We start from the raw sequence: 15,863 nt of genomic DNA on the forward strand, positions 1-15,863 counted from the left end.
TGTTAGTCCAAAGAAGAAGAATTAAAATCTACATAGGATCAAAGCAACCACTATTGACACTCCATAAGGTAACATGCCCTTTGCCATGGAGAAAGACCCTCATAGGACCATAGTGGGTTATGCATTTGTGTGGTAGTTCTGATGGTTGTCAGTTATTCCATCACATAAAGAACATAACATCACATAAAGAACATAAGATGTTATAGCTCGACATTTATTGTGTATGCGGATGGTCAAGTCTAAGTTGTCTGTTGCATTTGTGTGAAGTGTAAAACATGTTGTAATGTTATTTTATTATAATAAATTGTGTTACAAGTAACTTACCTTGCTTTTGTGTTGTCTGTTGTGTGTTATTTTTTTTCTTTTGCAATGATTACCTAAATGATGTCAGTTGCTACTCGAGAGATGAGGGCGAAGCAAATGAGTTGGTAGGGATAAATCTATTGTCTTCTTGTAAGTTTGTTTTTTAATTTAAGTGATTTTATTATCATATACACACACACACACACACATATATATATATATATATATATATATATATATATATATAAAGTAATATTTTAATAATTTTATACGAAATGTTACATTAATATGACTTTTGGGTGCCAGAGGTGTGTGATAAGAGATTTTAGTTTGAGGAAATCCATGTGATATTTTCGTTAAATGAAAATGGAGTCTTTATGATTTTGTTTTTATATTTTCATGTAATTTATGATAAGCGTGAAAAAGAGTTGTTTTTACACTTATAAATGAGCTCAATATTGTAATTATTCATGTTGTTCCTAGTTGAAAAGTTGTAATAGGTAGTAGATTGTTATGTAAAATATTGTAAGGGTGTGTTATTTGGACTCTGTCAGCCAATTTTCGCAAAGCGAAAGCCAAAATTCACACTGTCAGAAGAAGGAAATTCGCATAGCGTACCAGTACCTGTGCGCTGAGCGAATAACATCAGTTAAAGTGCAGCAGTTAAGAAAATTCGCATAGCGCACCGGTACATATGCGCTGAGCGAATTAATAAAACTTCACTTTCTGCAAGGAATTGCTGTAAAGAGTATGTTTGAGATGTCTAGGATAGGCTAAATTTTCTGTTCATTAGAATTGGTTGTATGACGACACATTAATGTAAATTTACTGTGCAATATATGTTTCTATTATTGTTCTTTTCTTGACTTGCTTTTGATTATACGGAAGTATAATTCTCTTTAAAAGTTATTTTGTACTGGGAAGTATTTTTAGAACCAAAAACATAAGAAAAGAAACTAAAAGTAACTACGCTAGCAATAACTTATGTGCTTTTGGTCATTCTCAACATCTGAATCTAATGCAAAATTATCTGCTGAATTAATTAAGGAATTAATAATTCAATAGATAATTTTAGAACTTGTTTTAAGGAATTAAACCAAGATACTCTTATGTGAATGCTTGAACAGAGAATGTATGTTGTCCAGGATTTTATTGTAATGTTAGTCAAAGATCAATTCCAGTGATCTTTTATCATATTTTACGTTGTTAATTTCATGTTAATTTCTAAATTGAAATCACAAATATTATCATCAATAATTGATCTTGATAAATATTTTTAATTGAATAACATGACTCAAATTCCCTTAAAAGAACGATTCTCTTAACTTAATTCACTGTATTACTTGAACGATTTGGTATACTTGCCAAAAAGTTATCAATTTAACAAATATTTTATTATAGTCTATCATTATTCACGTAATATCACAATAATAACATTTCTTTTATATTCAATAGAAATATATAAAAGATAATACTCAATTATACATTAAAAATATATATTAAAAAAGACAATTTTATTATTCAACTGTCGTGTGATAATACTTGAAAATATCTCATCTTATATATATATATATATATATATATATATATATATATATATATATATATATATATTCAATAATATCTCATCTTAAAAGGGTTAATCTCTGAATTTTTTTTACATGTATATGTATATTATATTAATATACCCACCATCTTTACAGTTATATTTATATATTCAAAATAGTTCTTTACCCTCACTTCAAGTTCCTACAATAAAGATTTACAAAAATAAATGCACCAAACCTTCTCACTCGTACAATGCACAAAGAATGAGTTCTTTTTTTTTTCTCCGGTCAAAAATTCCTACAACATAACTAGATAATAATTACATACTTTCATAATACTGTCCGTCTTTAGAAAGAACTTATATTAGAAGTTGACCTTCATAAGTACAATTAGGCAAGATACTATGATATAGTATGACAATTGACTAGTAAATCTCTAACAATAGCTCCTACCATTTTCAACACAAAATAATTAACGCCACTAAAAAGATAAAACCTATGTGTAAATGTTGCATCAACTTACCAAGTGACACAGATAATTGATTCTTTTCGTAAAAGTCAGTGCAGCCGCCACATCGTCAAATTTTTGGTGAACATTCTGAACATCACAACCAATCACACCTTAAAATTTGTACACTTGGTGCATATAAACCCATTAGATGGGAATTCAACGTGGTTTGTGGGTAAGATAATTAAGAATAGTAAAAACTCTCTTCAAATATATATACATATATTTTTTAAAATTTATATTTATAAAAAAATTGTCAATTAAGTATATTTTATGTTTTTAAAATTTTGAATACATTTTTTCCCATATAATAAGTTGGTTCATAAAACCTCTAAGAAGATTTGTAAAAATAATAGGATATAATTAAAACGTGTTGAATGCGTCAAACACCATTGATCTGAAAGTTCCTCTCACAACTTCCCTATTCTGGCAGCGGAGAAACCTCTCTCTCTCTCTCTCTCTGGTCGCATGAGACGATGCAAGTTAGGCATAGAATCCCGCTGTTTTTACGCAACCGAATTCTTAGCTAGATCTTCGTGTGTCTTTTGCTCAATTGGAATTGTTGATCGGATCCAACACCATGTCCAAGTCTCTGCCCTACTCCATCAAAGATGTTGACTACGATAACGCCAAGTTTCGCCACCGTTCTTTCTCCAAGGTACGTTTCTCTCTTCAATTCAGATCCAATCATCGTCGTTTTCCCCAATACCTGTCTTCCTTAGCTGCATCCATTCCTACAATCCTGATCACGCTAATGCGATTCTCTATAATCTTCACATTAGTTTCTCTTTGTACTCCTTGCCATTGTGAGTTTGTAACGGGCATTTGTGTTAGTTTAAGAAGGAATAAATGTTTAGTTATTTGCTATGTGTTGATTTTCCAGGTTGTTACTCAGAACTTGCTCACCGGTAACCTAAAGCGTGATTGTGTCAGCTGTAGTACAGGAAAGTTTCTGTTCTTGATATTGATCTTTGGCGTGGCTTATCTTGTGTTGGCACACTCGAGTTCAGGTGGTGTAGTTTCTAATGATCAAACAATTGTGAATAGAGTCAGTTACGCCAATAGTAGCTTTGTTGATGGTGCTGGCAAAATAAAGAGATTCTGGAGACGGCCTCCGAGGCTTCCTCCTCGATTATCGCCGGATGAAAAGGTAAGTAGTAATGGCGCTGGCCAGGTATTGGGAAATCCGGATGTTGTTAGGTCAATGTGGATTGCTAGGCAACAGAAGGTTAAGGAAGCTTTTCTTCATGCGTGGTCTGGGTACAAAAAATTTGCCATGGGTAGGGATGAGCTTATGCCACTCAGCCGGCAAGGAGTTGATGGATTAGGAGGGTTAGGTGCGACGGTTGTAGATGCTCTCGATACTGCTATGATTATGGGTCTTGATGAGGTTGTTGCTGAAGCTGGATCCTGGGTTGCGGAACACCTTTCTGAGAGAATTAGGAGCAAGGGTCAAGTGAATTTATTTGAAACCACGATTCGAGTTTTGGGTGGACTTTTGAGCGCGTACCATTTAAGTGGTGGGGAAAATGGAATGAACATTACTCAAGCAGGACCTAAACCAGAAGTTTATCTAGCAACTGCTAAGGATTTGGCTGACCGTTTGCTATCTGCTTTTACGACCAGTCCCACTGCTATTCCCTTTAGTGATGTTATTCTTCATGACAAGTCAGCACAACCAGCTCCTGGTGGATTGAGTAGCACGTCAGAAGTTTCCACTGTGCAGCTTGAGTTTAATTATCTCAGTTCTGTATCTGGTGATCAGAAATATGGTTTGGAAGCAATGAAAGTCATGGAGCACATGAAGACTCTTCCAAAATTTGAAGGACTGGTTCCTATCTATATTAGGTATGAAACTGAATATAACTTAATCATTGTATTTGGAATTCATATTCAATTGGAGTAATTCTGGATAAGTCTTTTGATTGGTTTTGTTCATATACTTATTATATTTTCTTTTTATTTTCTCATCTTGTTTCTACTGACATTTAGTTATCTCTAATAACTAAATGCAGCCCTCACTCTGGCGAATTCAATGGAGAAAATATTAGACTGGGATCTCGTGGTGACAGTTACTATGAGTACTTAATTAAAGTATGGCTTCAGAGTGGAGATAGTAGCAATAGTAATACATCATATCTATATGAAATGTACAAGGAAGCAATGAATGGTGTTAGACATCGTCTTGTTAAGAAATCAATTCCAAATGGACTAGTTTTTGTTGGAGAATTACCTTACGGGTTAAACGGTGCTTTCAGCTCAAAAATGGATCACTTGGTATGTGGTACTTTCTAATTTTTAAACTTGGCATTGCAGGCAATTTATTTAGCCATATAGTATAGTTGCTTGAAAATATCATTCAGTAGAAATCGTGCAATAGGTTTGATCTAGTTCCTGTGCCATATGTAATATGCTGCACTCGCTATACAGTATCCTTAATTATGAACTGCTGGATTGGTTTGTCATTAGAAATTGTCTAATTGTATTTGATGTACGTAAATTATGAAATTCAATTTTTTATTGCCTTTGAAATTATGACATTCCCAGTTTCCCACCCTACTACGATTATGTATGATTTTATAGAAAATTGAACAGCGGATGTTCCTGCAGGGCTTCTCTGTTATCATTTTCCACTGTAATGCTGAGTCATATTCTGCTACGTCTGTGTGTGGTTTAAATTCGTTCCATAAACATTTTAAAATGCCTATATAATTTGTTTCACATACTGGGAACTAAGTTTTCCTCTTATGTTTAATTATACTGTATACATAATTGGAATCGGTTATGATTTTTTACAAGTTAAGCATATGATTAGGGTGCATTTTTTGAGATGAGAACGTCATAATTGTACTCAACGACAACATTCAAATGAAAACTGAGGCTATATTTCATGGTTGAGGTTACAAAAGAATGATGGAAAAATGGCTACCATAATTTTCTGAAGCCTGAACCGTATGAGTACCGTGACTGGTCCGGAAATTTACATTTACAGTAGCAGTATTGATTCGGAGTAGTAAGATGGGTTCCAATGACAGCTTTAATGCTCTTAGAAAGATTTTGTCCCAAACATTTATAGAGAAGCTTGAGTTTAATAGATTTCTTTGAGCTGTGGATTTGACAGAGAGTATCAAGTAGCTCTTCCGTTTAGTAGAAAAATACTCTGCTGTTATTTGCTTATTTTTTCTGCCCTTATTTTTCTCATGAAAATTCTGTTAAGCGGATTGATCATAATTAAGATTTAAGAGTTCCCTTGTTAATACTGACTTGTACATACTAACATTGACGTAAAATTGCAATGTCTGCCCTCTCAGGTGTGTTTCCTACCTGGTACTCTTGCACTTGGTGCCACTAAAGGTCTTACAAAGAAACAGGCAATGAAAAACAATATGCTTAACTTTGAAGACCTAGAAAATCTGAAGCTAGCAGAAGATCTGACTAAAACATGCTTTGAAATGTATGCAGTAACTTCAACTGGTCTTGCCCCTGAAATTGCTTACTTTCATACCGAGGTTAGTAGACTTTATATAGCATTTTTTATTTCATCAGTTGAAAGAAGATCACAAGAAAAGGCAACATTTATGTTCTATGGTGCTGCTTATGGAAATAATTTGTTTTTCTACTGAATTTTTTCATGGCAAGAATAGAAACATGACATCTTGCCTCTTGCTTTTTGTGTCCAGGATTTTTCTGAAGAAGGTCACGACGGAGGAAATAAGAGCTCAGAATTTGTTAATGATATCATAATAAGACCTGCTGACCGTCATAATCTTCTGAGACCTGAGACTGTGGAGTCGTTGTTTGTTTTGTACCGCATCACAGAAGATCCAAAGTATGCTTTCCTCCTATGTTGTATATGATTAGTTTATAGTTATATATTTCTTTTAACCATATCTAAGAAACAGTGAAAGTTAGCTTAATTTTTTTTTCTAGTTTTACTTATTCATTATTTTTTGAAATAACTAGATATGACTATCTTGTCTTACAGATATCGTGAATGGGGTTGGCAAATCTTTGAAGCTTTTGAAAAACACACAAAGGTTGATACAGGTGGATATTGTTCCCTGGACGATGTAACCAGTGTTCCTCCTCACAGAAGAGACAAAATGGAGACTTTCTTTCTAGGAGAAACACTCAAGTATTTATACTTACTTTTTTCGGACAGTTCTCTTATTCCTCTGGATAAATTTGTTTTCAACACAGAAGCACATCCTATACCAATCAATTTGAAGAAATGAGTTTTATTCATCAAAGGCATTCAACAGTCAATTAATAGAAATACGACCCTGTTCTCACAAAGTGAGATGCTTCTTTGAATTCAGTCTAGCATCTCTTACACTGACCAAAAGCAGTTCTGGTTGTAAAGGAATTGATTAGCTGGGTTCTCAGTGATATTAAAAACTGTGAAATACTGTTTGGATCAGGCAATTCATCAGAAAACACATTTAGAGACCGTCAAATTGACTTCCACTCATTTTCTTGGATTTATAGCCGGCCCTATCTGATCGAGATTGTAAAATTTTGTTTTAAGTAGTGAACATTGAACAGCGAGCAGCTTTTGTAATTTAATTGTATGATTTTCCATATCTTTCTGAATGCTTAGCATTTTATGATTCAATTACACGGTTGTCATTATGTTCCAAAAGATGTTATCTATCTTCATAGCATCACGAACACAAATTTTCGTTATCGCAGCACAGAAGAAAGAGACGATCTCCATCTTGGATTACATTTATGTCATCTATCTCTGCATTCTCTGTATTTACTACTTTTGTAGGGTTGAAGCCGCCAAATTTTTCACCTGCAATTTTTCAAGTTTATAGTTAGGAGGACAAAGTGGGAGCAGTAAAAAGTTACACTGTTTTTGTTTCTTGAATATAACATGTATTTTTTTCACCATCTTCCCCTCGGCCCCTTTCCCCCATTAAAATAGCTGATCCAGTGTGTGTGGGTGAAACTATATTTGCTCTTCTATAGGTTCTTAAATCATAATTCATAATCAACGTTTTTATTTTGAGTCAAAAAGCTTACCGGCAATTTTGAGCAGCTCTTCTAATGAATCGGGCAGGATTATTAATTTTCCGTGGCTTCCCTGTGAGCTACTCCTGCATCCATGTAGCAACTGGATTGTTACTCTCTTCTTGGGAAGCCTTGCCGAATCGATATCACTTGGACAGTTAGAATTTCTTGAATTGGAGTTTGTGCTTATTTTTTCTTTTGGATACTTGATAGATCTAATACCTCCATGTCTTCTGTTTCTCGTTGAGCTATCCCTGTCAAGGAGGATTTCTGGCTCCTCTATCTCTATTCTAAATTCATCCAACTTCTCCTTTTCATGACTCCTTTTTGGGTCACAAATGCTCTTCTTTTTCGGCTGTTTTGCTAGAGCATTTTGTGTCCACCCTATGGAATTTGCGTTAGGATTTGATTCTCTTTCCAGCAGAATTTCAACAACATCTCGATTCTCTTTGCGTGCAGGGGCACGAGCTTCTCCTGTATCATGCTCGGGGATCACGCTATGTTTAGTGACTAAATCATCATCATTAGTCACATTACGCAAACTGATCTCAGACTTTCTAATATCTATGCACTCTCCTTCACGCATTAATGAATGCTCATGTGAATTATTTGTACACTCGTGAGAAGAGCTTCGTATCGTATGATCTCCTTGAAGCAGTTCATTTGTAAACCGCCCAGAATCTGTGCAAAGAAATTCAAAGCCAAAATCTTCACGCCCCTTCAACCTCTGTCAATGCACAAAAAAGTGGTTCAGGATTCTATTATTGTTGGCGGAATATGCTATAAATGAAGTTTCTATTAAATATTTTCCATGATTTGAATTTAGAGGTCTTCCATATCCTCATTATTACCATTAAAAGGTTATCCATTATAATTTGTGCGTCTCCTGGATTTGCTTGTAAAACATTCATTAAGGATGTTTTGTTGAGTCTTAAAATCTGAGAAAGTTCTGTTGTACGAACTGTGAAAGGCTGGGGTATCTGATACAAAACTCCAATCTCTCCAAACGCATCAACTGCAACTGCCTTCCCATGAACCTGAATTGTTTAATGTAGAGAGAAAGTTATATTCAGTTATTTCATATTTTGAAGCTGAATAAAATGTCATGATCTTGAACAACTTTACGTGATCATGCCCATCGATGTAGCGAACCAGATCCTGCAACAGGTAACAGTTTAAAAGAAAAAATTGTCAGTAAACATTCTCCAATATGAATTAATGCTTATTGAATTATTCACGATTTAAGCTAACTCACCACTGCCCCTGAAACCAGCACATAAAGTTCCGTGGAGGACTCTTTTTGTAGTATGACATCTTCCTTGGGTGGGAAATATTCAGCTTCGATATCTGAAATCTATTATAACAGGGTCACTTTAGTCAATTACGGATATTTTAGCATTAAGACAAAATGTCACGATGATAAAAACAAACAAGGCATGTGGGGTATTGGTATCACCAGTTCGAAAAGGAAATCATGTGAGACTCCTTGGAAAAGGTAGACCTTTTGCACGACAGGAAAAAACAGATGGTGTGCAATGCTTGAACGAATTGCCTTTGGAAGATCATTCAATGTTTCTTGCTGCTTCAGTTCTTCGGTTTTAAACCTCAAACATATATGTGACAACATCTGATCTTGTATGCGATGGGGCAAATGATTTCTTGATGCAAATTCAGAAACTGCTTTGACTGTGTCTCTCTGCGGCACCAAAACCAATCCTCTCTTCATTAGACAGAAGAAATAAAATTCCTCTTATCTGAACGAGTTATTTTATTGGAAAGGAGATAGTTAGTTATTGCTGAAAATGAAACTGCAGCACAGCCAACATTCCATGAAACTAACAGTAGAGTTATGCTAGATTTAGATTTGCTGTTTTAATTGTAACACCGAAGTGTGGGGCCCACAGAATATCTAAAATTAGCTTTTTGAACATTGTCCTGGATAGTGACTTTGAAGGGCATTATTAAATGAGAAGCAGATTTTAGTTTAATCTAGCGCATAATAATAATTGGCACTGATAAATTCAGCATTACCAGAAGAGAAAAAACAGGAGTTTGAGAGAGTACATACAAAATTTCTGGTACGGCTGGTCCAATGGACTACAAGGTTAGTCATGTTTCCAATGATATAGGATGTTAAACCCAAGTTGAACAGCATGTAAGCGATATCAAACAACATCTCTCTTGTGTTCTCAGCATGTAAATCCCCATAACCAGTGGTAGTAAGAGTGACAATGGACCAGTATATTGCTGTGACATATCTGTCCCAAAGACTTTCTTCTTTGAAATTTGGGTACACAGCACCAATCCAGGTTCTTTTGGAATCTGGGTACCTATCTGCAATGAGATAGTTAAAGCATCCCGCACAGTGCACAGCAAACAAGGTCACCTGAAATTTTGTGAAAGTGGCAACTCAGTTATTGAAAGTACCTTGAAATTATTACAGCAAGAAGAACAAAGAAAACATATGAATTCTAGTAGCTTACAGCGATGAGCTTTGTGCACCTAGTCCAGAAATAATTGAAGCGAATGTCCTTTTCAAGCCTGAAAGCAAAGCAAAGGCGGCATTAAGAAATGTCATATACTTGCAATTAGAAGCCTATGATGAGAACCATCCATAACCATAAAGTTGAATATGATATGATGGTATTGGTATACCTTGCAAACAGAGAACTGACTCGTCTCAAACGCCATAACCGAAACATGTTAAAAACTTTGAAGCCAAGCTCACTGCCACTATCCGTGAAGAGGAAGCTAAAGGACTGAAACGGTATTGTTGAGCAGACATCAAAAGCAAACCAGGAAGATAGGTATCTGCAAGTTTGATTGAGCCATTTAGAGTAAGCAGAGTTGCTGTAGCATTATTAAGCTTTGAGGAAAAAGTTATGTACATTCACCTGATTGAAATCCTCTTCGGATCATCAACAAGAAGATAAGAATGGTGGTCAAGGTATGCTACAAAGAATGTCAACACTATGTCAATTGCAAAGAAACCATTGACAATGTTGTCTATGATGAATAGAGCATCTTCCTTGTAAGGCAGAAAGGCAAACTCAAATGGGCAAATCCAAGCTGAGTATATGACTAGAACAACCAGTACCAACTCCCAAGCCCTGTAATAAAAGAACATGAGAAGATGCAGACACAAATAATATTCACAAGAGTTATGTATCCTCTTGTGACTATATGTGAAGGGTCATTACATCACCTATAGCGAGGATTGAAAGGGGAGATTACGTATCTTCTAAGTCTAATTTCCTGGTTAATTCTGGCTCCAAGAGATGGCAGGAGATCACCATTGGCCAAAAAGCTTCCATGGGGAATATTACCCATTTGGTATTCATCTAGCCAGAACCTCTGGAAGAAGTTTTTTGCACAGGAAAGCGACATGTGTGTTTAAGTTTGAATCCTCAAGGCTATATAGAGGTAGTTAAGTGTTCAAGGGATTGAATTGAATCCTAAGGAATTGGCCATATTTATAGTCTGGTTGTTGACTACTTTTTCTCTTACTGACTTTTTCCTTATGTAGCCTGTGATAAAGGAACAATCATGAAGCTTATGAAACTAATGCAAATTAAAAGATAGATAAGGGAGTGGTGAAAACGTGTAGGGAAAATCTTTCGTTTTGCCTCAACAAATTAAGATTAGCAAAATGAAGGAGAGTGGATGAAAAGTGATAGCCCGGCAAGTGGCAGACAAGAGAGTAGAGAGTTTCTGAAATGCAGTTGCAGGCAACTTTGTATGCCGACTAGGGGATACAAAGAAAATGCAATGGTGTTTCTTGCTGCATATATTGTGGTGGTATTGGTGGCCGTGGGGTTGGTTTTGGTTGATGTGGTGGTAGCTCCATCGCTACATAAAAGGGTAGAAATTATATAATAAAAATATAGCCTTGCTTTTGAAGAATAGATTCAGGATGAAACATATTGGTTAGTGTTTAGTTCACATATCAAAGGACAAACCATACCAGACAGACAATAGAATGAGTGGGGATTCTATGTAAATAGGACACGTGGGCCAATAAGCCTTTTTCTAGGGGGTTGTAACACACTAATACTTGTCCAAAACCCACTAACAGAAAATATCAATTATCAATCAATGTAGCTGATTATCAAGATATCTTCATGTGCTAATTCACCTCCTTTCTTTTTCGTTGTAGTTTTGGATTGGCCGACAATGAATGCTTCAGATTACTACCGACCTTCACCTTTGATTAAGGGGCCTTGTGGCCCATATATGACTAGGTGATGATAATCTACTGCATGTGGATTATATATTGTGAAGTAATGTGTTGATAAATGTTTTGGAATTATCTGGTAAAATCATGTATTGGCAGCATTTTTCTTTGTATTCTCTCCATTCATTCATTCTTGTCTTTAAGCCACAAGGTAGGATGTCTACATTGCAAGGTAACAAAAGTAATTATAGTTTGTGTGACGTTTTGAAATAGTTGATGGAAAGGAATGAAGCACAATGTACTTGTGGTTTTTGAAGGAAGAATAAAGTTTTGAGAGCTCTCATTAGTTAATTTAGCATGTGGAAGAGGGTCATTATCTAAGTACTGGTCCCGTATGAATATACCACAAGAATCTTTCCCCAGAGATAATGGGGGATAGAAAAAAGCCAATTGCTTCTTTACAAAGGTTGTGCCAAAGAGAGGAGAAAAATCTGCTAAAAAACCCAAAAATATGAGAACTAAATATGAATAGGGGACTTCTGGTATAGTATATATGAGTCTTGGAAGAAAGCATGTGCACGATACATAGATCATATTTTGGATTTTATGCACATGGAACAAGAAAGAGTGCGTTGTATACAGCGCAATTTGACATTTAACAGAAAATTGTTGGTAACAAGTGAACTGAAAAGAAGATCTTTGTCAGTGAATTGAAAGTGAATAGCATAATTGAACTTGGTAGGACATCTAAGACAAAGTCTTGAGAGATTAAGGGAAACTTGATACTCATATTTACACTCAAACATTTATCCAACCGTAGTATGCAAGCAATGGCTGATAAGCATCTTAATAATGATTAATGCAATTATGAAAACATGGAAGAGGGGTTGAGGCAGACTGTTTGTTTCTTGTGGTGGCGCCGCCAGAGAAGCCCCACCTCTCGTGGGAGGCATGTTCTCGAGGTACACAGATACATGTAGAAGGATGTCAATGTGGCAGTGTGACCACGTGGACTATATAAGGGAGTTTTTCAGGATTCCTTTGATTACCAATACGAATCATCCCAAATCTTGTTGGTTAAGGATTACTGTGTAGAACTCTTGAGTGTGGTTTAGTTCTCCATGGTTAAATCACGAATCATTATTCTCATGGATGTTGACAATGCATTGCCAATTCTCACTATCCATGTAACCTTTAATGTTTCTCACCAATTCTATAGCATATTGAATTGAATTGGTGTCACAAAATGTGGTTTAGCTTCTCCTTTAACAGTCCCACTGGAGCAAAAAATAATGATGTTGTATTAGGCAATGAAGTTAAGCAATTTTTCATTGGCCAAATGTGCATAGAGCATAGAAAACTTTTCTCTCCCATGAAAAAGATAGATTTTTTTATAAAGGCACAGAAGTTAGTTTGTTTTAAAATTGTATTTACAAGTATAGGGTCGAAATCACATCCTGAAGGAGCATTTGGGTTTGGTATCAATTGGGGCTCACTTTTGCGTGTTTGCCATGGACAAAGGTATCAAATGAATATGTGTTATTATTTAAAAGATATATACACATATAAGGAAAGAGCTGGGAACAACACTTCTAATAAGAGTGCTACAATGTTGAATACTAGCTAATTAATTAATGTCAACTAAAATGTAAGATAGATTCTAGAAAGAAAAAAAAAAAGAGAATATTTGTATGATGAAACTGCGAAGAGAACTTGAGGGATGGTTTTGGGTGTGGAGTTTTGTTGCGTTTCTGCATTGTACATCTCCATGGTTTTTCTGGGTTTAGTTGTTGGTATTTAAATTTTTAAATGGTCTGCGCGTTACATTGAAATAGTTTAAAATCTAGGTTTTAATTGTTCTTTGGTTTGATAATGTCGTAGTGCCGTTTTCATTCTATTTTTTCTGAGCTTTTATTCTTTTTTAATGTTCTTCTTGGTTTTGTGGCAGATTGTTCCATTTAGTTGGTTCTGGATTTTTTTTCTTCTTCTTCCTAAAGGGCTTATTATCTGATAAGTAAGATTTTGTGATTTTGGTTTCTTCAGTTATTGTTCTTTTTCTTCTACTTGTATTTTTTCGTTTTGATGTGTTGTTACATTTTCTTCAGGTATGTAATGACTTTTTGTTCTATTCACATTTATATATTATGCCCCTTTATCGTGAATGGTAAAATTTTTTATTTCACTTCAGGTCTGGGTTTACTTTTATTCAATTTGTGAAAAAAGGACACTGTTAATGCTTAAGGGTCTGGCGATAGTGAGGTGAATGAATGTTTTCAGTAAACATGTGTATTTTCTTTGTGACTTAGAAGTTATTTTTTTGCATTTACGGTGAAGTTCTTTTGTTATTTTTTGTGATTTTTAGGGTTTCAAGTTGTTAACTTTTTGTGTTTTTGGTTTGGTTTTCTGAAGTTCAGTTGGAGAATGTGGAGTTGTAGTTGAATATTTTGAAGAAGAGGTTAGAGAATGCTGGGATGAAAAATGGGGGCAGTACAATCACTTGCTTTTGATTCCGTCTAACTTATTATATACTATCTATTACTGAAACTGCTATGTAGGAAATGAATTCTTTAAGCAGCAGAAGTTTCCCGAAGCTGTGAAGCATTACAGAGAGTTTATAGAAAGAAATCCGAAAGATCCTAGGATACTAAATCTATTTGAATATAATGGTTAATACTTATATTTAATGGAAAATGCTGGTCTTTATCTGTCTAATGTCTTCGATGCTTTCAGGCTCTATAGAAACAGAGCACCATGATATACTAAGTTGGAAGCAATGTATTGAAAGTTTCTAGGTTAGAGACAAGGTCAAAATATAATATATAACTAAGGTGTAAGTCTTATTTTATAAGCCAGAGTTAAACTTAAATCTACTTTCTAATATGATATCAAAATCATGGTTAAAGAGTCTATCCTAACGAGTTCTATATAGACATTTTATTTTTCTATTTTATCTATTATTGGATCGTCATGCGGAGGCGGGCCAACCTGATGTAATTAAAGCAGCATTTGCAGAATTTTTTTCTTTTTTGATTTTGTTTCTTTGTTTATTTCATTTTGTGTTACTTGCTGTTTTGATCTTTCTGTGTTGATTCTATTCCTGGGTGATATGTTGTGTGGTGTTTTTATCATTTATTTACTTATATTGTAGCAATTATATTCTAAATATAGCTTTTGCTTATTTCAATCTTTATAAACCTATATTTTAGGTATTGGAAATTGGGTGGCTAATCTGTATTTTTTTGTTTAAATTCATTTTGTTGATTATATTCCTGGTATTGGTTTTTTTTGTTTGTTTTGGTGTCCTTCATTGGCATTCCGGTGTGCTGTTGTTCAATTTGTTGCAAGGCGTTATTTGGAAAGAGAATGGCAGAGTCTGTAAAACACATTTGTGTAATAGCTAGGTCCATGAGGATTAGTCTATTGTGCATCTTAGTCGGAACAGGGACTGTTTCTTCTGTCACTCGTTTTTATCTCTATGTAAGTCTGACAAGTTGTTATATATTACCTATGGTGAATTAAAGACGAACATGGAGATTAATATTTAAGCCACGTTAAGATAAATGATCAGAACTTGTAGGGGATTAAAAGATTAAGAAGTGCACTGCTTTGAGTTTTATTCCAATTTTGTATGAATGCTGATCACTATACACAGCAGAAATATTTGAATTCATTATGGTTCCGGATACTTGTAAATTTGTATAAAATAAAATTTTTTATCTTATGAATTTTTAAATAAAAAACTAACAGAAGATCCGGGTCAGAGACTAGTTGAATGGAGAAAATATTAGACTAGGATATGGTGGTGACAGTTAGTATGAGTACTTAATTAAAGTATGGGTTCAGAGTGGAGATATTAGCTTAGTAATACATAATGTAAACATTTAAAACACTTTGAAGAAAATAATATTCTCACAATTTTATAAAAAAAAATGTATTCATTTAAAAGTGCTTTACAAAGAGATAAGGTGGCTATTATCATCAAAGTTTTTCAAGACAAATTAAAATAAAAGAAAATGAAACTAAATGAGAAGAAATTTGAAACAGAAGATTTTGAAAAATTGGAAGCTAGGCGTCAAAATTGAGAGGCATGTTTTATATTTGCTTCATTGCTTATGTTATGTCCTCTTCTTAGATTTTGACTAAAATATTCAACTGAAATCAGCTCAGACAAAGATTACAATTTTAATATATTTATTTGTCGGGTGTCTTTTGAGTTTAACAGGAATATTTTTTTTTGCAGTGATTGATTTTAATGGTATTTATCTCAATTAACTCAGTTCATAACCTTTGTAAAGATGAAAAAGTAATTTTGAAA

At 34.5% G+C, this 15,863-nt stretch overlaps 2 protein-coding genes across 2 annotated transcripts; one reads left to right on the plus strand and one right to left on the minus strand.

Moving 5' to 3' along the window:
- Positions 1–2,738: 2,738 nt before the first annotated feature.
- On the plus strand, positions 2,739–6,941 carry MNS3 (alpha-mannosidase 3). Its single transcript, XM_047298717.2, has 6 exons — positions 2,739–3,016; positions 3,242–4,206; positions 4,374–4,635; positions 5,670–5,867; positions 6,039–6,187; positions 6,344–6,941. The coding sequence occupies exons 1-6, from the start codon at positions 2,939–2,941 to the stop codon at positions 6,591–6,593; spliced, it is 1,902 nt and encodes a 633-aa protein (XP_047154673.1). The 5' UTR covers positions 2,739–2,938; the 3' UTR covers positions 6,594–6,941.
- Positions 6,767–11,342, minus strand: LOC124825958 (potassium channel KAT3-like). The gene is made up of 11 exons (XM_047298719.2): positions 10,580–11,342; positions 10,269–10,484; positions 10,030–10,185; positions 9,858–9,915; positions 9,443–9,760; positions 8,831–9,070; positions 8,630–8,728; positions 8,500–8,532; positions 8,226–8,411; positions 7,387–8,101; positions 6,767–7,156 (listed from the first exon to the last, which is right to left on the minus strand). Exons 1-11 carry the CDS (start codon positions 10,759–10,761, stop codon positions 7,023–7,025), a joined length of 2,337 nt encoding a protein of 778 aa, XP_047154675.2. The 5' UTR covers positions 10,762–11,342; the 3' UTR covers positions 6,767–7,022.
- Between the last annotated feature and the right edge of the window lie 4,521 nt (positions 11,343–15,863).

The sequence above is a fragment of the Vigna umbellata genome, chromosome 5 (genome assembly GCF_029865625.1).
Source record: "Vigna umbellata cultivar VRB3 chromosome 5, Vumbellata_1.0, whole genome shotgun sequence".
NCBI lineage: Eukaryota > Viridiplantae > Streptophyta > Magnoliopsida > Fabales > Fabaceae > Vigna > Vigna umbellata.